The sequence below is a fragment of the Oncorhynchus tshawytscha genome, linkage group LG21 (assembly GCF_018296145.1).
Source record: "Oncorhynchus tshawytscha isolate Ot180627B linkage group LG21, Otsh_v2.0, whole genome shotgun sequence".
Taxonomy (NCBI): domain Eukaryota; kingdom Metazoa; phylum Chordata; class Actinopteri; order Salmoniformes; family Salmonidae; genus Oncorhynchus; species Oncorhynchus tshawytscha.
The window spans coordinates 8,508,810-8,534,199 of NC_056449.1; the positions used below are offsets into that span (position 1 = coordinate 8,508,810).

The 25,390-nt window shown below is 42.1% G+C and overlaps 1 protein-coding gene across 3 annotated transcripts in view; it reads right to left on the bottom strand.

The window, feature by feature from the left end:
- nfkb1 (nuclear factor of kappa light polypeptide gene enhancer in B-cells 1) overlaps positions 1-25,390 on the bottom strand; it is a 43,006-nt gene that overhangs the window by 4,988 nt on the left and 12,628 nt on the right. For all 3 annotated transcript variants that reach the window (XM_042303050.1, XM_042303051.1, XM_042303052.1), the window contains exons 4-15: positions 22,172-22,212; positions 21,932-22,030; positions 11,043-11,191; positions 8,565-8,728; positions 8,266-8,424; positions 5,311-5,415; positions 1,600-1,691; positions 1,369-1,507; positions 1,044-1,187; positions 733-831; positions 536-655; positions 202-343 (exon numbers count right to left, since the gene is read on the bottom strand). In XM_042303050.1, the coding sequence (XP_042158984.1) occupies positions 202-343; positions 536-655; positions 733-831; positions 1,044-1,187; positions 1,369-1,507; positions 1,600-1,691; positions 5,311-5,415; positions 8,266-8,424; positions 8,565-8,728; positions 11,043-11,191; positions 21,932-22,030; positions 22,172-22,212 (1,453 nt within the window). The remainder of the gene's footprint in view (positions 1-201; positions 344-535; positions 656-732; positions 832-1,043; positions 1,188-1,368; positions 1,508-1,599; positions 1,692-5,310; positions 5,416-8,265; positions 8,425-8,564; positions 8,729-11,042; positions 11,192-21,931; positions 22,031-22,171; positions 22,213-25,390) is intronic.

Genomic DNA, 25,390 nt, shown 5'->3' on the forward strand with positions numbered 1-25,390 from the left:
GTCCAGATTGGCATGTGCTACTGGAGAAACTATGCCATATCAGGGTTATATTTCCCATTGGCATCAATGCAAAGCTGAATGCTGATGGACACAAGATGGAAGCAAATCAATGCAGTTAAAAAAGTTAGACAAATTCAGTGAAAGTCAGAGTTATGTTTATGTTATGATTAGGTCTTAAGTGCTAGGTTGGGGGGGACGTACGTGTCGCCGTTCTCGTCCTGAGCCGTCATGAGGTGGCGCTGTGGAGCCAGCAGGTAGCGGACGTCTCCAGTGACGGCGTAATGGAAGAGGGCTTCAGCCTGCCTCTCAGCCACATCCACCAGCCTAGCCTCCAGCATGCATTCTGGACACAAAACCACTGTCATTGACTAACCTGGCCTCCAACACAAACACACAGTTCTACACTGACAAGTACAGTCGTCTGTTTCCTTGTCCAGTGGCCCACTCTGGCTAATCACTATACTAATTTCCCTGTTGGGCACACCGCCAGTCCTGTCCCCTGGTCCTAGCTCCACACCAGCCCCTCTCTCCTCACTTGTCTCCCCAGCAGAGGCATCCTCCTCCGACTGGGCTCGGTCCGCCACCACTGCCCCAGAGGACGGGTCATCACCCATGTCGCAGTCATCACCGCTGTCCTCCGCTCTGCCCTGTGTAGCTGTGTCGAGGGAACATGATTTAGCTTCATTCCTATCCTGAACTTAAATGGAATTGCAGACAGACAAACACGCTCACCATGTTTAATGCCCGCCCCGCCACCACTCATGCCAGGGGAAAAGCCAGCGCTATAGCCGGTGCCGTAGTTATTGTAGGTTGAATAGGCCTGGAAGTAACCTAAAAGATAAAACAAAGGGTTTCTTTTTAAGTGGTTTCACATTTCCTTTTAGCCTAAATAGACAGTAAAGCTTTTGAACTTGTACTTCGTCTCGTGTGAAGAACTTTGAGAAATTTCCCATTTGAAGTTTACATGGCTTGTCTCGTTCACCTTAAAATCACATTCTTTCTGTGTAAAAATAACGACGCATCATAAACATTTTTGGGTGTACCTCCTCCCCCTGAGCCGGGTCCTCCCCCTGTAGCGGAGCCTCCTCCCCCTGGTCCCCGGTACATGCCCCCTGCTCCACCTTGGCCGCTGTAGTCCTGGAAATTAGGCAGGGTCTTCTGTCTTTTCCTCTGCACCTCTTCCTTATCTGAGGATGAAGACCAGGGGCAAGATGAGCAGATTGACATGACAGTTGACAGAATAGTGGGTTATGTCCAATTTGAACCCCGTGCCATAAGAATGGCACAAACTATAGTGGGTTGGGATAGAGACCAGCATGCACAGGGGGTCTCCAGGACCAGGTCTGGGGATGTTTCAGACCGGCTCACCTATGATCTGTGGGTGGTAGGTGAAAGGCTTGGGCTCGCTCGTCTCGTTGTCCGATTTACGCTTCAGCTGCACAAACACTGAGGTGGGCTTCTGGAGGTTCAGGTCTCTGTATTTGGGGGTCTTGAAAACAATGGCAAACTGTGGAAGGGAGTGGAGATTTTACCAGTGGTTAGGTTATAGTACTGTTACAGGGGAGGACATATAAACAGACTTTATTGTGTGTCACTGACCTGTCGATGGACATCAGTGGGGGAGAAGTCCCCAAAGGCTTCCCATGTCAGCCCTGTCTCGTCATCCTCATAGAAGCGCACCTGGATGTCATCTGTAATGACAGGGGAAAAGGTACACTGTCACAACCCCACTTTCAAACTAGGAGTTTCACATCGTTCATGGAACCACAAGGAAACGTCAATATCTTTCCAAGATAACAAGGAAGTGGTGCCACCCACTACTGACCATCCCACAACTACAGAAGTATTTGAATATCCTATTGGAATGTTTTAGCTGCACCGTACATGTCCTTGACAAGAAAACTCAAGTACTGGGAGAGCTGCTGGGTGTGCAGACCTTTGCTCCAACCCAACACTAATATTTCAAAGAATCGACTAAAATCGTGATCTTCAGTATGTTTTGTCTGAATGAAGTGTCTTAGAACTGGGCTGAAACAAAAGACTGAAGGGCTGGAGTAGTATAACACTGATTGACTCTGCAAAGCATGATACAGCGAGTGGACACTCTTACTGACAGTTGTGGCTGCTTTGAGTGGTGTATTGTTGTCTCTATTTACTTGCCCTTTGTGCTGTTGTCTGTGCCCAACAATGTTTGTACCCTGTTTTGTGCTGCTACCATGTGCTGCTGCCATGTTGTGTTGCTACCATGCTGTGTTATCATGTGTTGCTGCTATGCTATGTTGTCGTCTTAGGACTCTCTTTATGTCGTGTTGTCTCTCTTGTCATGATGTGTGTTTTGTACTATATTTTGAATCCCATCCCTGTCCCCACAGGAGGCCTTTTGCCTTTTGGTAGGCTGTCATTGTAAATAATTTGTTCTTAACTGATTTGCCATGTTAAATAAAAAGGTAGAAATAGACTCGAGATGAAGGCCTTTTGTTTGGAGGTCTAACAGCAGAGCACAAAAAAAGACTAACTTGAGGCGCCAAAAGAGGATCTTGCATTGCATGGTTGTTGTAGTGCAGATATCTTGGGGTGGTAAATCAGAGATTACCAATTGATCTCTGTGATTCCTGCCCAGCGAGAATACGATCAAGGGAGGGTCTGAAAACACGATACCGTCATCGGATCTTAGAATGTGCCAATGTTTGTGAACGATTCCCTTAATTTGTTCAGCGCACTTTGAATAGCGGGTAGTTAGAACGCAAGAATGTGTCTTTTTGTGAGACTGACCTTCAAAAAGATCATGTCTCGTTTTGTTTTGAATTTTCTCAATGGCAGCACTAATCTGACAATTTTTGTAGCCACTATCCTTGAATTTTCTTTGTGTCTCAGCCATATTTCTGTCGAAATCAGTGTTTTTTGCTCATTCTTTTGATGATTCGACAGAATTGACTGTAGGGCAAACTGTTTTTCAAGGCAAGTGGGTGACAACTATCGGCCCACAACAAACTGTTACGATCAGTAGGTTTCCTGTAAAGAGCAGTGTATAGAACATTATCTTCACATGATGTATTGTCTCCTCTACCTGCAGTTGAAGTCAAACGTTTATAAACACCGTAGCCAAATACATTTAAACTCATTGTTCACAATTCCTGACATTTAATCCTAGTAACGATTCCCTGTCTTAGGTCAGTTAGGATCACCACGTTATTTTAAAAATGTGAAATGTCAGAATAATAGTAGAGAGAATGATTTAATTCATCTTTGATTTCTTTCATCACATTCCCAGTGGGTCGGAAGTTTACATACACTCAATTAGTATTTGGTAGCATTGCCTTAAAATGGTTTAACTTGGGTCAAATGTTTCGGGTAGCCTTCCACAAGCTTCCCACTATAAGTTGGGTGAATTTTGGCCCATTCCTCCTGACAGAGCTGGTGTAACTGAGTCAGGTTGGCCACTCCAATACCTTGACTTTGTTGTCCTTAAGTCATTTTGCCACAACTTTGGAAGTATGCTTGGGGTAAAGCATCCATTTGGAAGACCCATTTGCGACCAAGCTTTAACTTCCTGACTGATGTCTTGAGATGTTGCGTCAATATATCCACATACTTTTCCATCTTCATGATGCCATCTATTTTGTGAAGTGCACCAGTCCCTCATGCAGCAAAGCACCCCCACAACATGATGCTGCCACCCCCATGCTTCAGGATTGGGATGGTGTTCTTCAGCTTGCAAGCATCCCCCCCTTTCCTCCAAACATAACGATGGTCATTATGGCCAAACAGTTCTATATTTGTTTCATCAGACCAGAGGACATTTCTCCAAAAAGTACGATCTTTGTCCCCATGTGCAGTTACAAACCGTAGTCTGGCTTTTTTATGGCGGTTTTGGAGCAGTGGCTTCTTCCTTGCTGAGTGGCCTTTCAGGTTATGTCGATAGAGGACTCATTTTACTGTGGATATAGATACTTTTGTGCCCATTTCCTCCAGCATCTTCACACGGTCCTTTGGTGTTGTTCTGGGATTGTTTTGCACTTTTCGCACCAAAGTAAGTTCATCTCTAGGAGACAGAACGCGTCACCTTCCTGAGCGGTATGACGGCTGTGTGGTCCCATGGTGTTTATACTTGCGTACTATTGTTTGTACAGATGAACGTGGTACCTCAGGCTTTTGGAAATTGCTCCCAAGGATGAACCAGACTTGTGGAGGTCTACATCTTTTTTTCTGAGGTCTTGGCTGATTTCTTTTGATTTTCCCATGATGTCAAGCAAAAAGGCACTGAGTTTGAAGGTAGGCCTTGAAATACATCCACAGGTACACCTCCAATTGACTCAAATTATGTCAATAGCCTATCAGAAGCTTCTAAAGCCATGACATCATTTTCTGGAATTTTCCAAGCTGTTTAAAGGCATAATCAATTTAGTGTATGTAAACTTCTGACCCACTAGAATTGTGATAGAGTGACTTATAAGTGAAATAATCTGTCTGTAAACAATTGTTGGAAAAATGACTTGTGTCATGCACAAAGTAGATGTCCTAACCGACTTGCCAAAACTATAGTTTGCTAACAAGAAATTTGTGGAGTGGTTGAAAAACTAGTTTTAATGACTCCAACCTAAGTGTATGTAAACTTCCGACTTCAACTGTACTTGCCCTTTGTGCTGTTGTCTGTGCCCAATAATGTTTGTACCATGTTTTGTGGAGAGGGCTGCCATGCTATGTTGTTGTCTTAGGTCTCTCTTTATATAGTGTTGTGGTGTCTCTCTTGTCGTGATGTGTATTTTATCCCAGCCCCCGTCCCCACAGGAGGCCTTTTGGTAGGCTGTCATTGTAAATAAGAATTTGTTCTTAACTGACTTGCCTTGTTAAATAAAGGTTAAATAAAAAGGTAGAAATAGACTTGAGATGAGGCCTTTTGTTGGTGGTCAAGCAGCAGAGCCCAAAAAAAAGACTAACTTCTGTCCCAAGAGAGGATCTTGCATTCCAGGTTTGTTGATGTTTTGCCAACAGGCCAATACAGCTAAAACAAAAAGGTAGAGAGAGGACAATACACAGCTATAAACCTCTTCCTGGAAAAGCAGGCCGGAGGACTTCCTTCTTGAACAGTCTGACGATGTCACACAGAACTAAGAGCCGGAGAGATAATGCTTCAGACTACGTGTTGACTACATGTTGCTTCAGACTGCGTGTTGACTACGTGTTGCTTCAGACTACGTGTTGACTACGTGTTGACTACGTGTTGCTTCAGACTACGTTATCTTCATGATAACAGTGATAAATCACACTAGGGATCATAGATGACAAATCCATTCCAGTCACATACTGTACCTTTCTGGACCTTGTCACAGAGCAGGTAGACCTCTTCTCCTCCTGTCACACAGCCAGCTGTGCGGTCCATCCGCACAATCTTCAGGTTGGATGCATTAGGAGCTTCTACAAACAGAATAAGGGAACTCAGATCTTCTGTTTAGTGCAGGCAGAATACCGTTACTTCTCATTTATTCACAGCTAATAGGTACAGTTCCTTCAGAAAGTATTCAAACACCTTAACATTTTGTTTTATGACAGGCTGAATTCAAAATGGTTTAAAAAAATAATAATCTCACTCATCTACACACAATACCCCATAACGACAAAGTGAAAACATGTTTTTTTTTTATTTTATTTTTTTAGAAATGTTTGTTTTCACACCCGAGTCAATACTTTGTAAAAGCACCTTTTGCAGCGATTACAGCTGTGAGTCTCTAACAGCTTTCCACACCTGGATTGTGCAACATTTATCCATTACTATTTTCAAAATTGGTTGTTGATCATTGATAGAAAACCATTTTCAGGTCTTGCCATAGATTTTCAAGCAGATTTTAGTCAAAACTGTAACTCGGACACTCAGGAACATGTCTTCTTGGTAAGCAACTCCAGTGTACATTTGGCCTTGTGTTTAAGGCTATTGTCCTGCTGAAGGGTGAATTAATCTGTCAGTGTATGGTGGAAAGCAGACTGAACCAGGTTTTCCTCTAGGATTTTGCCTGTGCTTTAGCGTCACTCCGTTTATTTTTTTATCCTAAAAAACTTCCCAGTCCTTAACGTTTAAAAGCATACCCATAACATGATGCAGCCACCACTATGCTTGAAAATATGGAGAGTGGTACTCAGTAATGTGTTGTATTGGATTTGCCCCAAACATAACACTTTGTATTCAGAACAAAAAGTTAATTGCTTTTACACATTTTTGCAGTATTACTTTAGAGCCTTGTTGCAAACAGAATGAATATATTTATTCTGTACAGGCTTCCTTCTTTTAACTCTGTCAATTAGGTTAGTATTGTGGAGTAACTACAATGTTGTTGCTCCAGCCTCCATTTTCTCCTATCACAGCTATTAAACTCTAACTGTTTTAAAGTCACCATTGGCCTCATGATGTAATCCCGGAGCAGTTTTCTTCCTCTCCAGCAACTGAGTTAGGAAGGACGCCTGTATCTTTGTAGTGATTGGGTGTATTGATATAAGTGTAGTTAATAACTTCCCTATGCTCAAAGGGATATTATTTTTTATTTTTTTTTGTGTGTGAATTTTACCCCCCTTTTCTCCCCAATTTCGTGGCTTCAAATTGTTAGTAGCTACTATCTTGTCTCATCGCTACAACTCCCGTACGGGCTCGGGAGAGACGAAGGTCGAAAGTCATGCGTCCTCCGATACACAACCCAACCAAGCCGCACTGCTTCTTAACACAGCGCGCATCCAACCCGGAAGCCAGCCGCACCAATGTGTCGGAGGAAACACTGTGCACCTGGCAACCTTGGATAGCGTGCACTGCGCCCGGCCCGCCACAGGAGTCGCTGGAGCGCAATGAGACACGGATATCCCTACCGGCCAAACCCTCCCTAACCCGGACGACGCTAGGCCAATTGTGCGTCGCCCCACGGACCTCCCGGTCGCGGCCGGTTGCGACAGAGCCTGGGCGCGAACCCAGAATCTCTGCCCTTTAACCACTGCGCCACCCAGGAGGCCCTCAAAGGGATATTTAATGTCAGCTTTAAAAAAAAATTTAAAAGTACCGATCTACCAATTCTCTGCGAGGCATTGGAAAACCTCCCTGGTCTTTTTGGTTGAATCTGTGTTTGAAATTCACTGCTCGACTGAGGGACCTTAAATATAAATTGTATGTGTGGGGTACATAAAGGCAGTCATTCAAAAATCATGTTAAACACTATTATTGCACACAGAGTGGATCCATGCAAATGTTTACTCCTGAACTTATTTAGGTTTGCCATATCAAAGGGGTATAATACTTATTGACTCAAGACATTTCAGCTTTTCATTTTTAATAAATTTGTAAACGTTTCTAAAAACATTTTTCTCTTTGACATTATGGGGTATTATTGTGTGTATGCCAGTGACAAAAATCAAAATGTAATTCATTTTAAATTCAGGCTGTAAACATAAACAAAATGTGGAAAAAGTTAAGAGGTGTGAATACTTTGAAGGCACTGAAACAAAAACACTCATTCTCTTTACTGTGCATGATTCATATTGGATTCCTTGTAAATCCTTGAAATTGCCCATTGTTATCAAACTGGAACCACTATTTTATTTATTTCTCTTCAAAAATATTTTCTAATTTCAAAAAACCACAGACACCAAATGTGGAAAAAAAAGACTTGACACAAACTGTGTGGATGCTTTCACACAGTAAAGGGCAGGCATCAAAATGAAATTGAAGGCCTAGTTTCAGCCTGCGAGAGGAAGCCGAGTAAGAAACGTGACGTAGCGGAAGAACAGAGCTAGGAAAATGCAACCAGTGCACACTGATGTGGTTTTTACTTCAATACATCTTAAACTCAGTGACTAATTACATGAATTCAGTATTGAGAGGCACAAGAATGGTTCTATTAATTTGTTCAAACAGTAGTTCCTTCCTGAGCTTCATTAAGCTGAGGCACTACTGGGTACTATGTAGCCTAATATGGTGTGTGTCTATGGTGAGGTGGGGGACCTTTGTCATAGATGGACTTCGTGAAGGGTAATGGAACATCCTTCACTGATAATGTAAAGAAGAAACAAAATGGTGGAGCACAGACAGTTCTTATTAGGTCATGGCTAAAGACTGTTTCAGCTAGCTAGCTAGAACCGTTGTCTTGTTGGGGTCACAGCACACTGGGAAACACAGCACTAATGGCCTAATCTTTTTTTTCCATAAATCATGCATTGATGTCAACGGGCACATTTTCACAAGAACTGTAGTTGATTTGGCGCTTAGTGACGAGGTGGCTGTTAGTGACTTACTGCTGTCGAAAATGGGGTCTGATATGACGGGGTCCAGTCTACGGGAGAAGCCCCCGTCACTATCTGGGAGGAAGGCTGTGAACATGAGGCGCACCACGCTTAGGTCCATCTCTTTAGCCTGCTTGGTTGCTGCACTGCAGATCATGCTTCTCTGGTGATCTGAAGGCAGACACACACACACAAAGGTTGAGTGTGAAGTTGGCAATGCGTATATATTCATATATATGCAAAACAACAAATATTCTTAGTGCTCTGCAGAAATACATTATTTCAATCAAATTGTCTTAAAGGTGACTGACCAGTGAGCTCCCGGGGGATGCGAACCTCTCCCTGGATGGCGTCTATCTCGGGGTGGATGACAATGCCACAGTTGTAGCCCACCCTGTAGGCCTCAGTCATGCGGTCCTCCAGTGTCTTAATCACATTCTTCTTGGTCACATGGAGGATGCCCAGGTTGGGGAAACTGTCACAAGGAATGTCTGATTTACATGTGGTACGTTTTTAAGAATTACTGCAAGATATAACACCATAAGGTCAATTCAAGTTAGATGGGGAAACCCTAAGTCAGAAATCACATCATTACATATGATCTCAAAGGAAGGATCCATAATGGTCCTATAGGATGTCCAGACATTTCTGCAATGTTGTCAATAAGCAAACAGTTAAAGGTGTTAAACATACTAATTTACCGGTAAGCTAACTGGTTCTGTCGGTGGTGTGTGTTAGGGCTGTGAAGATCATGGAATTTTGGTTAATGGTTTGCAAAATTAAGGCAGGTAAATCTTCTGTCCTCAAGTGGGTCAATCTATCACGTGCAGTGGTCATGCCTCTGGGTTATGTACATAGACCTGACGTTTGCTAGCCTATTTGATCTCAAATTCGTTTTTTATAACATTGATAATTCACTTTTGCTTTATACAGTGCATTCGGAAATATTCAGACCCCTTGACTTTTTCCACATTTTATTACGTTACAGTCTTATTCTCAAATTGATTGTTCCCTCATCAATCTACACACAATATCCCCTAATGACAAAACAAAAACAAGTTTTTAGAAATGTTCATACTTTTTTTTTTAAACAAAAAAAACAAATATGACATTTACAAGTATTCAGACCCATTACTCAGTACATTGTTGAAGCACCTTTGGCAGGGATTACAGCCTCGAGTCTTCTTGGGTATGACACTACAAGCTTGGCACACCTGTATTTGGGGAGTTTATACCATTCTTCTCTGCAGATCATCTCAAGCTCTGTCAGGTTGGATGGGGAGCGTCGCTGAACAACTATTTTCAGGTCTCTCCAGAGATGTTCGATTGGGTTCAAGTCCGGGCTTTGGCTGGGCCACTCGAGGACATTCAGAGACTTGTCCCGAAGCCACTCCTGCGTTGTCTTGGCTGTGTGATTAGGGTCGTTGTCCTGTTGGAAGGTGAACCTTCGCCCCAGTCTGAGGTCCTGAGCACTCTGGAGCAGGTTTTCATCAAGGATCTCTCTGTACCTTTCTCCCTTCATCTTTCCCTCGATCCTGACTAGTCTCCCAGTCCCTGCCTCTGAAAAACATTCTCACAGCATGATGCTGTCACCACCATGCTTCACCGTAGGGATGGTGCCAGGTTTCCTCCAGATATGATGTTTGGCATTCAGGCCAAACAAATCAATCTTGGTTTCATCAGACCAGAAGATCTTGTTTCTCATGGTCAGAGTCCTTTAGGTGCCTTTTGGCAAACTCCAAGTGGGCTGTCATGTAACTTTTTCCTGGGAAATGGCTTCTGTCTGGCCATTCTACCATAAAGGCCTGATAGGTGGAGTGTTGCAGAGATGGTTGTCCTTCTGGAAGGTTTTCCCATCTCTGCAGAGGAACTCTTGAACTCTGTCAGAGTGACCATTGGGTTCTTGGTCACCTCCCTGACCAAGGCCCTTCTCCCCTGATTGCTCAGTTTGGCCGGGCGGCCAGCTCGAGGGAGAGCCTTGGTGGTTCCAACTTTCTTCCATTTAAGAATGACGGAGACCACTGTGTTCTTGGGGACCTTCAATGCTGCAGACATTTTTTGATACCCTTCCCCAGATCTGTGCCTCAACACAATCCTGTCTCGGAGCTCTATGGACAATTCCTTTGACCTCGTTGCTTGGTTTTTGCTCTGACATGCACTGTCAACTGTGGGACCTTATATAGACAAAAATGTCAAATAACCTGTTTTAACTTTGTCATGATGGGTTATTGTGCATAAATTGATGATGAAATGTATTTAAAATGTTATCAATTTTAGAATAAGGCTGTAACGTAACAAAATGTGGAAAAAGTCAAGGGGTCTGAATACTTTGCTGAATGCACTGAAAATGTCCACACTCACCAATAATGACATTGTCTGCTGAATTTAGCTAGCCAGAGTGGCGATTCAGGTCGGATTTTGGCATATTTTTACATCTTTACAAACCGGAGAATTATGTGTGCTGCAGCAGCATCTAAGGGAGTGTGCATTTTGAAGAACAGGGTGTGCCAAGACAGCGTGTGTCGGGAGGAGGTGGAGACAGTTTGATATCTAGATGGATTAAGGTAGCAACACAATTGTTCATAATTCATTTACACTACTGCTATTGTGTCAAATATATCTACTATTGAAAATAAAGTTAATTAAAACTTTTTTTTGTTATCTATTAAACTGTATTTTATTTATGGTCTTCATCCATAAATTGTTGGTTACATGTTTATACAATTACCTTACCAGCCCTAGTGTGTGTTCATGCGCAACGCTAACTAGAGAGAGCGGTGGAGACACACCTGATGCTGGAGTCTTTGGGCTGTTGGTCTGTGATGCAGATGCCTTTGTCACACTGCTTGCCCACCAAACTGTGGGCATGGAGGTGGGCATCTTTAGAGTTGGTCACCAGCTGTACCACCACACGTGCCAACCCCTGGTAGTTACAGATCTGCAAAGACAACACCAATGTCCTTTTTAGAGGGATACACTTTAGACAAGCTATTAGAACAATAGTATGGTGGTGTTTAAAAAAATAAAATAATAATCTTGTCAAATCTAAAATGTGCTCTCGGGTTTATTGGCTCTTGGCCTGTGTAGCTAATTCAGTCATACCTTGACTGAGTGACAGTTAGGAGCTAGAGTGTTACTGTCACTTTGTGCTTTGTTTCTCATGTGGTTATTCAGACACTTTCTCTTGGGGGAAAATTAGTCACTTTTGCAACAACAACACACACATCATTCGAAACAATTAAAAATCCCAGTCCAAATGGTAAACAATTTCTGAGTGATGAATTAACCAAATGAGGTTAGTCACACACTTTCTCTAGGGGGGAAGTGTGTCACTCATACGTCAAAAAAACACACACATACAAATCACACATAAACACACAGCATTCAAAACAGTGGAATATGCCAGTAAAAATGGTAAACAATTTCTGAGTGATGCATCAACCAAATGAATACATTATTTTAATTTTTTTACCTTTATTTTACTAGGCAAGTCAGTTAAGAACAAATTCTTATTTTCAATGACGGCCTAGGAACAGTGGGTTAACTGCCTGTTCAGGGGCAGAACGACAGATTTGTACCTTGTCAGCTCGGGAGTTTGAACTCGCAACCTTCCAGTTACTAGTCCAACGCTCTAACCACTAGGCTACCCTGCCGCCCTATGAAAGAAATGCTGAATGAAAACAGTTTTACACATGGCTCAGATTTTGACAAAGGGTTATAATGCTGACCACACCGCCTGTGTTGTATGGGAGAGCGTTGCAAAATAAATGTACACATACATCTTATTCAATAATTTCATCCAAACGTTACCAGGCGCTAACATAGAACATGGTTCTATTTTAGACACTTGAGGCGCTGTCAATTCCCACCTCTCCCCACACACATATACACGTGGGTGATTGACATATCAACAAGGTCCACACTTCAGTAGGTTGCAGTAATGCACCTGAAAAAGTTGGTTGCCAACTGCCATAAAAAAATCCACAGAAGAAGACTGAACTAGGAGAGATTACTAGAAACTAACTAGGTTTCCCCCTATGGATTAATTGTCGGAGTAGAGAACACACGATTTTGTGTGACTCAAAAATGGGTCAAAATTCTACAAAGATCCAGCAAAAAAAAAAAAAGGACATGTCTCAGGACAAATTAGCTAGCAACATCAAGCTAGCTAAATGTCCATGAATGTTTCATGTGTGTTTCAACCTTCTCCCAAATATAGTTGATTCAGAGTTTGTTTTGAGAACATTCCTGGTCATCCCTACTGCCTCTGATCTGGCGGACTCACTAAACACAAATGCTTCGTTTGTAAAGTGTTGGAGTGTTGGAGTGTGCCCCTGGCTATCCGTCAATAAAAATTTTAAAAATGTAATTATACTTTCACTTTTCATACTTAAAAATATTTAAAACCAAATACTTTTAGACTTTTACTCAAGTAATATTTCACTGGGTGACTTTCACTTTTACTTGAGTCATTTTCTATTACTTTTACTCAAGTATGACAATTGAGTACTTTTTCCACCACTGCTAAAACAGTTAGGGTAAGGCAATTAAAAAGGTAACTATGCCTACCTATGCCTATCAATCCAGTGGCCATTTGATTTGAACACTCCATCACAAGTGTGCTACAGAAACACAGCTAGCCAAACAAAACCATCTGGCTGGTGCACATCTGAATTAAAAGGGTAACTTCACAAAAACAAATAAACATTTCTAATATTTTACCCAGACCTAAAATAATTGTCCCTTATGTTGCTTAAGAATAGTTGTGCAGTTAAGAACTCCAATCTTGTTTTTCTATATAAAAAGTGTGATTTTGATAGTGAAAACTGGGGGAAAAAAATCAGTCCTCCTCTAAAATAAATTATTTTTCAAAATTGGTGTGACTAAAACATGTTCTGGTGCCACCAACTAAAAATGTCAGTAGCACCAGTGGAAAACGTTAGTGTAAGAACCCTGGGTTAGGGTAGAACCCTGGGTTAGGGTAGGTTTCACAATCTCAGTCCTTCATGTAACCAGGGCTATTTTCAAACAATGGTAAAATGTGGTAAAGTTCTTCCACAACTTCAGCTAAAGATCCCATCCTTCTAAAACACTTCACAGGAAACCCCTCAGCTTATCAGTCACCCATTCTTCACAGAGAAGAGAATGCACATTTCTCTTCAGTGAACAGATATGAATTGCATGCAGATGAATGACTTTCTATGACACACACACCAACGTCTCACAAAGTTCTGTTTGAACTAACAGGAAGCCAACATAGATCCAACAATAGTGTAAACATGCTTGATCTGTCAAAGGCTGATACCACTCATTTAATGCCGTCACAATGATGCATCACATTACAGTACCAGTCAAAAGTTTGGACACACCTACTCATTACATTGTTTTTCTTTATTTTGACTATTTTCTACATTGTAGAATAATAGTGAAGAAATCAAAACTATGAAATAACACATATGGAATCATATAGTAAACCATAAAATATTTAGATTTGTTTAACACTTTTCTGAGATTCTTCAAAGTAGCCACCCTTTGACAGCTTTGCACACTCTTGGCATTCTCTTAACCAGCTTCACCTGGCATGCTTTTCCAACAGTCTTGAAGGAGTTTCCACATATGCTGAGCACTTGTCTGCTTTTCCTTCATGCTGTGGTACAACTCATCCCAAACCATCTCAATTTGGTTGAGGTCAGGTGATTGTGGAGGCCAGGTCATCGAATGTAGCACTCCATCACTCTCCTTCTTGGTCAAATAGCCCTTACACAGCCTGGAGGTATGTTTTGGGTCATTTTCCTGTTGAAAAACAAATGATAGAGGGACTAAGAGCAAACCAGATGGCACGGCGTATCGCTACAGAAGGCTGTGGTAGCCATGCTGGTTAAGTGTGCCTTGAATTGTAAATAAATCACTGACAGTGTCACCAGCAAAGCACTCCCACACCATCACACCTCCTCTTCCATGCTTCACGGTGGGAACCACACATGCAGAGATCATCCGTTCACCTACTCTGCATCTCACAAAGGCAAACCAAAAATCACTCATCAGACCAAATGACAGATTTTCACCAGTCTAATGTCCAGTGCTTGTGTTTCTTGGCACAAGCAAGTCTCTTCTTATTATTGGTGTCCTTTAGTAGTGGTTTCTTTGCAGCAATTCAACCACGAAGGCCTGATTCACTGATTCCTCTGAACAGTTGATGTTGAGATGTGTCTGTTACTTGAACTCTGAAGCATTTATTTGGGCTGCAATTTCTGAGTCTGGTAACTCTAATGAACTTATCCTCTGCAGCAGAGATAACTCTGGGTCTTCCTTTCCTGTGGCGGTCCTCATGAGAGCCAGTTTCATCATAGCACTTGATGGTTTTTGCGACTGCACTTGAAACTTTCAAAGTTATTTACATTTTCCAGATTGACTGACCTTCATGTCTTAAAGTAATGATGGACTGTCATTTCTCTGCTTATTTTAGCTGTTCTTGCCATAATATGGACTTGGTATTTTACCAAATAGGGCTATCTTCTGTATACCACCCCTACCTTGTCACAACATAACTGATTGGCTCAAACGCATTAAGGAAAGAAATTCCACAAATTAACTTTTAACTAGGCAAACCTGTTAATTGAAATGCATTCCAGGTGACTACCTCATGAAGCTGGTTGAGAGAATGCCAAGAGTGTGCAAAGCTGTCACTTTTTTGGTTACTACATGATTCCATGTGTTATTTCATAGTTTTGAGGTCTTCAGTGTTATTCGACAACAGAAAATAGTACACATTTAAAAAAAAAAACTTGAATGAGTAGGTGTCCAAACTTTTGACTGGTACTGTAAATGAATAACTCTGGCAGTGACGGATGCTTATGGATATCAACAATAGTAATAGACACAAAACGTAAAAGTATGCCATCTAACCACTGAAATCTTACACAAAAGAATTACTACACTGTAGACAAATGTCTTCACTTTACCTCTTTCTGGTTCTCCCAGCCAAAATTGGCCTACATACAAAACCAACCACATTCCAAGAAATGGTACATATGCTGTTAGGTGCAGCAGTCAGAGGGTGAGACTGAAGAACACATTTTGAATTTGCCTACCTAGAAAAGTCTTTAGCCTGCCCTGGAGTTCAAATGTCTCTCGCCTCAACCCCCGTCTTTATCCACTGCATTTAAAAGAGAACTCATATCAATGTACTATGTAACTTTATGTACAGAAGCACAGCATAGACAGTGGGCTATATCTGCCTCTACAACCTATAGAACAGGTTTGAGAGACACCTCTATGTTTTACACTGAGGCAGTCAAGATTCTGAGACCGTGGAGGCGATCTGAAAACACAGTTTCTTGTTGGTGATGCCACTTGACAGTCCCTAGTAATTACCTCTATGACACAGGAGGAAATTCCCAACAGGCTTGAAACAAAGTAAATGGCAGGGAGAGGAGGGGGGTATGATTTGTATACACTCCCCTCCATATGTATTTGGACAGTGAAGCTAAAATGGTAAATGATTTATTTATTTACAATTCAAGGCACACTTATACTGTAAATGTGGCAGGGTCTACAGTCAATCACGGATTACAAAAAGAAAACCAGCACTGTCACGGACCAGGATGTCTTGCTCCCAGGCAGACTAAATAACTTTTTTGCCCGCTTTGAGGACAATACAGTGCCACTGACACTGCCCGCAACTAAAACATGCGGACTCTCCTTCACTGCAGCCGACGTGAGGAAAACATTTAAACGTGTCAACCCTCGCAAGGCTGCAGGCCCAGACGGCACCCCCAGCCGCGCCCTCAGAGCATGCGCAGACCAGCTGGCCGGTGTGTTTAAGGACATATTCAATCAATCCCTATCCCAGTCTGTTGTTCCCACATGCTTCAAGAGGGCCACCATTGTTCCCGTTCCCAAGAAAGCTAAGGTAACTGAGCTAAATGACTACCGCCCCGTAGCACTCACTTCTGTCATCATGAAGTGCTTTGAGAGACTAGTCAAGGACCATATCACCTCCACCCTACCTGACACCCTAGACCCACTCCAATTTGCTTACCGCCCAAATAGGTCCACAGACGATGCAATCTCAACCACACTGCACACTGCCCTAACCCATCTGGACAAGAGGAATACCTATGTGAGAATGCTGTTCATCGACTACAGCTCGGCATTTAACACCATAGTGCCCTCCAAGCTCGTCATCAAGCTCGAGACCCTGGGTCTCGACCCCGCCCTGTGCAACTGCGTACTGGACTTCCTGACGGGCCGCCCCAGGTGGTGAGGGTAGGCAACAACATCTCCACCCCGCTGATCCTCAACACTGGGGCCCCACAAGGGTGCGTTCTGAGCCCTCTCCTGTACTCCCTGTTCACCCACGACTGCGTGGCCACGCACGCCTCCAACTCAATCATCAAGTTTGCGGACGACACAACAAGTGGTAGGCTTGATTACCAACAACGACGAGACGGCCTACAGGAGGTGAGGGCCCTCAGAGTGTGGTGTCAGGAAAATAACCTCACATTCAACGTCAACAAAACTAAGGAGATGATTGTGGACTTCAGGAAACAGCAGAGGGAACACCCCCCTATCCACATCGATGGAACAGTAGTGGAGAGGGTAGTAAGTTAAGTTCCTCGGCATACACATCACAGACAAACTGAATTGGTCCACCCACACAGACAACATCGTGAAGAAGGCGCAGCAGCGCCTCTTCAACCTCAGGAGGCTGAAGAAATTCGGCTTGTCACCAAAAGCACTCAAACTTCTACAGATGCACAATCGAGAGCATCCTGTCGGGCTGTATCACCGCCTGGTACGGCAACTGCTCCGCCCACAACCGTAAGGCTCTCCAGAGGGTAGCGAGGTCTGCACAACGCATCACCGGGGCAAACTACCTGCCCTCCAGGACACCTACACCACCCGATGTCACAGGAAGGCCATAAAGATCATCAAGGACAGCAACCACCCGAGCCACTGCCTGTTCACCCCGCTATCATCCAGAAGGCGAGGTCAGTACAGGTGCATCAAAGCTGGGACCGAGAGACTGAAAAACAGCTTCTATCTCAAGGCCATCAGACTGTTAAACAGCCACCACTAACATTGAGTGGCTGCTGCCAACACACTGACTCAACTCCAGTCAATTTAATAATGGGAATTGATGTAAAATATATCACTAGCCACTTTAAACAATGCTACCTAATATAATGTTTTACATACCCTACATTATTCATCTCATATGTATACATATATACTGTACTCTATATCATCTACTGCATCCTTATGTAATACATGTATCACTAGCCACTTTAACTATGCCACTTTGTTTACATACTCATCTCATATGTATATACTGCACTCAATACCATCTACTGTATCTTGCCTATGCCGCTCTGTACCATCACTCATTCATATAACTTTATGTACATATTCTTTATCCCCTTACACTTGTGTCTATAAGGTAGTAGTTTTGGAATTGTTAGCTAGATTACTTGTTGGTTATTACTGCATTGTCGGAACTAGAAGCACAAGCATTTCGCTACACTCGCACTAACATCTGCTAACCATGTGTATGTGACAAATTTGATTTGATTTGATTTGATACTCTAGCATTTGGGATTTGAGATTTCATATGAGGTAGGGATACAGAACGTCACATTTTATTTGAGGGTATTGTTATACATATGTTTTACCATTTAGAAATTAAAGCACTTTATATACAGTGGCTTGCGAAAGTATTCACCCCCTTGGCATTTTTCCCCCTTGTTTTGTATAATTTAATTTACACAACATGCCTACCACTTTGAAGATGCAAAATATATATTTTTTATTGTGAAACAAACAAGAAATAAGACAAAAAAACTAAACTTGAGCGTGCATAACTATTCACCCCCCCAAAGTCAATACTTTTGCAGCAATTACAGCTGCAAGTCTCTTGGGGTATGTCTCTACAAGCTTGGCACATCTAGCCACTGGGATTTTTGCCCATTCTTCTATGCAAAACTACTCCAGCTCCTTCAAGTTGGATGGGTTCTGCTTGTTCTGATTAAAGAAGCTATAAAACTGTCCTTTAGACTAGTTTAGTATCTGGAGCATCAGCATTTGTGGGTTTGATTACAAGTTTGCTAGAAACAAAGAACTTTCTTCTGAAACTCGTCAGTCTATTCTTGTTCTGAGAAATTACAGCTTTTCCATGCAAGAAATTCTCAAGAAACTGAAGACCTCGTACAATGCCGTGTACTACTCCCTTCACAGAACAGCGCAAAATGGCTTGAACCAGAATAGAAAGGAGTGAGAGGCCCCGATGCACAACTGAGCAAGAGGACAAGTACATTAGAATGTCTAGTTTGAGAAACAGACACCTCACAAGTCCTCAACTGGCAGCTTCATTAAATAGCACCTGGAAAACACCAGTCTCAATGTCAACAGTGAAGAACTCTGGGATGCTGGCCTTCTAGGCAGAGTTGCAAAGAAAAAGCCATATCGCAGACTGGCCAATAAAAATAAAAGATTAAGATGGGCAAATGAACAGACACTCTGCCTAGAAGGCCAGCATCCCGGAATCGCCTCTTCACTCTTGATGTTGAGACTGGTGTTTTGCGGGTATGATTTCATTTCAGTTTAATCCACCTGAAAAGACAGAACAAATAATACAACAAATAGTGGTTAAACTCAAATACACCAATTGATTAAAAAAAATGTATTTTTCTATATAATTTATCATTTAAAAATAATGTATCATAAATAGGACTGGTGGAGTTGTCACACATGCAGCTAACACAGACATGGGAATGTCTGCTCTACCCAAAATTACAACCAACTAATTGCTGCATTACCAGAAAAATGGAGGAGGCAAGTGGAAGGGGGAAAAAGTAAGGAACTTATCTTTCGCCCTGCATTAAAGAACATAAATGGTTAAAGAAAATTGTTTCAGTTTCATTTAAGGACCAAAATTGACAGCTGTGCCATATAAGTTGCAAAATAGTTGGGAAGAGATTTTCGATGTACTGATTCCATGGCACGTGGTTTATGAATTGACACGCAAAAAACTACCCCAGATTCAAAACTTTTCAATTTAAATGATTATACAAAATTCTTGCAACCAATAGAATGTTATATATATGTGGGATACAATCTTCCCGGCTCTGCAGATTCGGCTTTGAGGAGGCAGAGTCATTAGATCATTTATTTTGATATGGTCCATAAGTAGCTTGTTTTTTGGTCACAGGTCCAGGAATGGCTGAAGAATTGCAACATTTACCTAGAACTAACGCTGCAGATAGCAACACTGGGTGATTTGAAAAGCCATAGTCAATCGATCAATAATATAATCATTATTTTAGCAAAAACAAAAATGTATCTTTAATTTACAATCTGTAGAAGCTATGAGAATAGAAAGGTTCAGTGCTGTTGTGAAGCATCACAGCACAGTTGGAAAATAAATGGCAAATAGAAATCCAAAATGGATGGTGATGGAGGGGTTGAGTGGAGCTGAAGGGTGGGACTAATAACAAGATAACCAATGTAAAACATACAGGGTCTGTAAAATGTATATAGGTTCAGAAATGTTGTGAAATAGCACAGTTACAAATAGAAATCAAACTGGATGGACATCAGAAAGAGAGAAAGGCCAGGACTAAAAAACAAACAAAATAACTCTTGTAAAATAGATTGTGTCTGTAAAATGTGTAAAATAAGTATAAACTGAAGGTAGAAGCCTAAATGTCTTTGTTTATTAGGTTTCTCCAAGGGGGAAGGGTAGTAGGGTTTGTGGGGAATAATAAAGGTATATTCAAAAAAAGTACAAAAAAGTACAAAAACAATCCTGTGAACAGAACTTAGAGCTTACTGAAGAAATTAAGAGGACATTCCTCTTTCCCCTGACCATTGAATGACTATCCATTCTCATGTCTTGCTCCAATAAAACATCACTTAAAACCTTTTAGCAAAAAACCCTCAGGTGTAAAGGTTAAAATGTATTGAAACAAAAGCACGCTCAGAAGATGAGAGGTTGGAGTAAGTGACTCATCACCAACAGACAATACCTATTCTTACTGCTTGAGGGAAATATTTGGAGGCATAGCAAGAGGGGATTTCCCAGAGTACAGTCTGAACATAGTTCAAATTGCCTAAAGATACAAATAATGTATCTGTGTGTGTTTGTGTGGGGGGAAATTGTGTTATTTGTATGAACAGATTTCTGTCAGGATGGACATTTAAATGTTAGCTTGAAATGCAGGCGGAGCTTATTAAAAAGTTTTCATTCACACATGAAAAAAATGATTACACCTCAAACAGGTGAGACACAAAATTCCTAGGAATCTCATGGGGAAATTCCTACTTCCGCTTGTTTAGTTGAAAAATCAAAAGAAGAAAGGTGAGAAGGACAGACAGCAGGCCTCAAGGAGGGAAAGGAAAAAAGAAAGTAAAGGAGAGAAGGGAAAGAACAAAGGAAGGATGGATGGAAAGACAGAATGAAGGACAGAAGGTGTGACTGAACAATGGAAGGAAAAAATTAACATCAGGAAGGACATGTTGGTGGGACCATAGAGATACATAAAGGACTCATCTTTGTATCTATGCCATTATAGCATCTGTGACAGCATGGGTCATTGAGGCAATCTCCGTTTTGAAGTAGTCAATTTTCTTCATCTCAATTGGCTGATCCCTCCTTATGACCCAGTTGGACATGACTCCCACACAGGTACCACCCAGTTAACTACATTAAAATGGTGGAAGCCCTCAATTAGAGGTCTTCACAGATCCACCTGTACCCGAATACCCGATCAAGAACTCTAAATAATGTCACAGGTCTGGGTCGGATCTGATATGTCTTGGGTATGTATAATTTTAAAATGACTTGTCCGGAAGGGCCCGTACAGATCCAAACACGACTGCTGCAGTAGAGAGAGAGACATTTGATCCTTTATGCTGCTGCTCTTGCTTTTCACGAGAGTGGAGTGTGTGGCTTGTTGTTTGAAATCTTAAGTCAACAAAGCGGCAATAGGTTACAGTCATAGAACCTCGCACCGTCTCTGGCAAAAGTTAGGAGATATCTAATCAATGGAAGATGGAATTAAAATGACAATTAAAAGTTAAAGAAGGAAGATAGGCCACAACGACCAAGAGCCAATGTGTAGGCTGCTACTTAATTTTCTGAATGGAGTTGTTATTATTAACTGTAGGATGAGAAAGCGCATGCAGCCTCAATTAGCCTAGCTAGCTAGCTAACATTAACTACCTTAACTAGCTTCTCCCGGTTTAATGCAGTCAAGACTGGTACTACGTAATCATATTGGATGATTAATAGCTGCATAGCTAGGTTATTAGTCTACTATAGCGCGCGTCAGCTTGGTTGGTTGCTGTCTCTTCCTACTCAACTTGTCACTCGCTCACACTCGCACTTTATCAGCGCCGGTTAATAAGGTAACTCAAATTACTTTTCTCCTTCTTCCCTCACTCGGATCGGACCGGGTCTGCATCCGACCAGGTCTATACAGATGGGATCTAGCTGTCTTCGGGATCGCTCGAAACGGGTCTCTATATTTAAAAAAATATTTATGCATATTGGGTCTGAGTGGGAAAGACCCTGGTCCATTTCGAAACGGGTCCACCTCTACCCTCAATGGTGCTGCCCATGCTAATACAGCCTTTTGGTCACTAGAGGCCTCTATCTTTCTCTATGGGTGGGACTTACCTTGACCTGGGGATATGACTTCCTGTTCTTCTCGCTGGAGGCCCCTGGAAGCCCACCGTGAGAGGGTCCCTCACACCCATAACGGAACCTGAAGCCCCGCTGGAACAGACATGAATGATAGTCAAATAATCCATTTTTAATATCACTTTGAAATATGTTATCATTTTAATTTTGAGTGTACTTTGATTACATAGCCTATGCTGTAACTGAGAAAAGGAGCACACTGAAGACAAGGGTTACCTGTTTAGGCTGTTCAATGATTTCGAGGTAGGGTCCATCTGCTGTAATTAAGAACAAATAAACAATGGTTTACATTAGTTTTACAGCAGGACTGGCTGACCCTCCTCCTACTGTATTGGGTGTGAATGCTTTTGCTCCAGCTCTGCTCTAACACACCTGATTCTACTAACTAATAAGCGGCCAATGAGGACATTGATTAGCGAAAGCAGGTGTTAGAGCAAGGCTGGAACAAAACCCTGAACAACCAGTAGCTCTCTAGGGCCATCCCTCTTCTTAACAAATATCTTTAATTGAGCTCAGGTGCTGTAGTAGAGGTTGTATTTTGAATCAGATAAACAAAACTAACAAAGTTATGACCTTTTAGGAATGGGGGCCTGGGCTCTGTAGTTCCATGTCAACAAACCAATGGTTGAGTCTTTTACCAAATATGACAAAACCGCTTGTGATAGTCGTCTCATCTTGCTCCTCAAACAATTGTTAGCTGAGCCAGCCTCTTTGTCTTCCTGCCTAAAGCAGAGCCCGCTGCCTAAGCCACATCCTCCCTCCGATGTAACTTCAATCAAACACCTTATCAGCCAAATTATACTCGGCTTCGGCTCTCTAAAGAACAGACGACCTTCTTCAGGACATTGAAATTCAACATTTTCCTTCAGCTCTAAGAATGGAGCAGAGCCCTCACAGGATGGCTGTATCCATCCATACCTGTAAGATTAATGAAGTAATGAGCATCAATATAAAAGATTGAGGGGTATGCCCATTCATTTAGACTGCTCTTGAATATGCCATATGTGGGTAAAGAGATGGGTATCCCCCGAGAAAGTAGTAGTTTCCATTATTCCCATTCCCACAACCTAACCACTAGTCTCGCTTAAACATTGGTTTTAAAACAGGCCACTTGAGGACAATGGAGAAGTGAAAGTTAGAGAAGGAGAAGTAGGCTGCAACAATATCATGACATAAAACTGAGTTTAAAAAAACGACCTTTACATAAAAGAGGTGGCGAGGAAGAGCTTACTCTTGACAATAAAAGCGCTCTCCAATTTTAGGCTACCACTGGAATTCACAAAATTACATCTTTGGATAGACCCATTTAATCTCGATTTTGGAAACATACATACAGGGCATTCGGAAAGTATTCAGACACGTCACTTTTTCCACATTTTGTTACGTTACAGCCTTATTCTAAAATGAATTGAATAGTCCCCCCCCCCCATTCAATCTACACACAATACCCCATGAAGAAAAAGCAAAAACAGGTTTTTAGAAATGTATAAAAAATTAAAATAAAACTGAAATATCATATTTACATAATATTATGACCCTTTGTTATGAGACTTGAAATGAAGCTTAGGTGCATCCTGTTTCATTGATCATCCTTGAGATGTTTCTACAACTTGATTGGAGTCCACCTGTGGTAAATTAAATTGATTGGTCATGATTTGGAAAGGCACACACCTGTCTATATAAATGTCCCACAGTTGACAGAACATGTCAGAGCAAAAACCAAGCCATGAGGTCAAAGGAATTGTCCTTAGAGCTCCGAGACAGGATTGTGGGTACCAAAACATTTCTGCAGCATTGAAGGTCCCCAAGAACACAGTGGCCTCCATCATTCTTAAATGGCACAAGTTTGGAACCACCAAGACTCTTTCTAGAGCTGGCCGCCTGGCCAAACTGAACAATCGGAGGAGAAGGGCCTTGGTCAGGGAGGTGACCAAGAACCCGATGAGCACTCTGACAGAGCTCTAGAGTTCCTCTGTGGAGATGGGAGAACCTTCTAGAAGGACAACCATCTCTGCAGCACTCCACCAATCAGGCCTTTATGGCAGAGTGGTCAGATGGAAGCCTGCTGTGGGATGTTTTTCAGCGGCAGGGACTGGAAGACTAGTCAGGATCGAGGGAAAGATGAATGGAGCAAAGTACAGAGAGAGCCTTGATGAAAACCTGCTCCAGAGAGCGAAAGTTCACCTTCCAACAGGACAACAACACTAAACACACAGCCAAGACAAAGCAGAAGTGCCTTCGGGACAAGTATCTGAAGTTCCTTGAGTGGCCCAGCCAGAGCCCGGACTTGAACAAGATCAAACCTGTTTTTGCTTCGTCATTATGGGTTATTGTGTGTAGATTGACAATTGTTTTTTATTCATTTTAGAATAAGGCTATAACGTAACAAAAGGTGGAAAAGGTATAAGGGGTCTGAATACTTTACAAATGCACTATATACACTAGAGGTCGACCGATTAGGATTTTTCAACGCCGATACTGATTATTGGAGGACCAAAAAAAGCCGATACCGATTAAATCGGACGATTTTTATATATACAGTTGACGTCGGAAGTTTACATACATTTAGGTTGGAGTCATTAAAACTCGTTTTTCAACCACTCCACAAATTTCTTCTTAACAAACTATAGTTTTGGCAAGTCGTTTAAACAGCTTGGAAAATTCCAGAAAATGTAATGGCTTTAGAAGCTTCTGATAGGCTAATTGACATCATTTGAGTCAATTGGAGATGTACCTGTGGATGTATTTCAAGGCCTACCTTCAAAATCAGGGCCTCTTTGCCTAACATCATGGGAAAATCTAAAGAAATCTGCCAAGACCTCAGAAAAAAAATTCAAGACCTCCACAAGTCTGGTTCATCCTTGGGATGAAAACGCCTGAAGGTACCACGTTCATCTGTCAAACAATTGTACACAAGTATAAACACCATGGGACCACGCAGCCGTCATACCGCTCAGGAAGGAGACGCGTTCTGTCTCCTAGAGATAAACGTACTTTGCAAAGAGTTAAATAAAGTTTGTTCAGAGCCATCGATGTGTCTGCTTGGGGGGGGATATAATACGGCTGTGATTATAATCGAAGAGAATTCTCTTGGTAGATAATGCAGTCTACATTTGATTGTGAGGAATTTTAAATCAGGTGAACAGAAGGATTTGAGTTCCTGTATGTTTCTTTCATCACACCATGTCTCGTTAGCCATAAGGCATACGCCCCCACCCCTCTTCTTACCAGAAAGATGTTTGTTTCTGTCGGCGCGATGCGTGGAGAAACCCGTTGGCTGCACCGCCTCGGATAGCGTCTCTCCAGTGAGCCATGTTTACATGAAGCAATGAACGTTACAGTCTCTGATGTCCCTCTGGAATGCTACCCTTGCTCGGATTTCATCAACCTTGTTGTCAAGAGACTGGACATTGGCAAGAAGAATGCTAGGGAGTG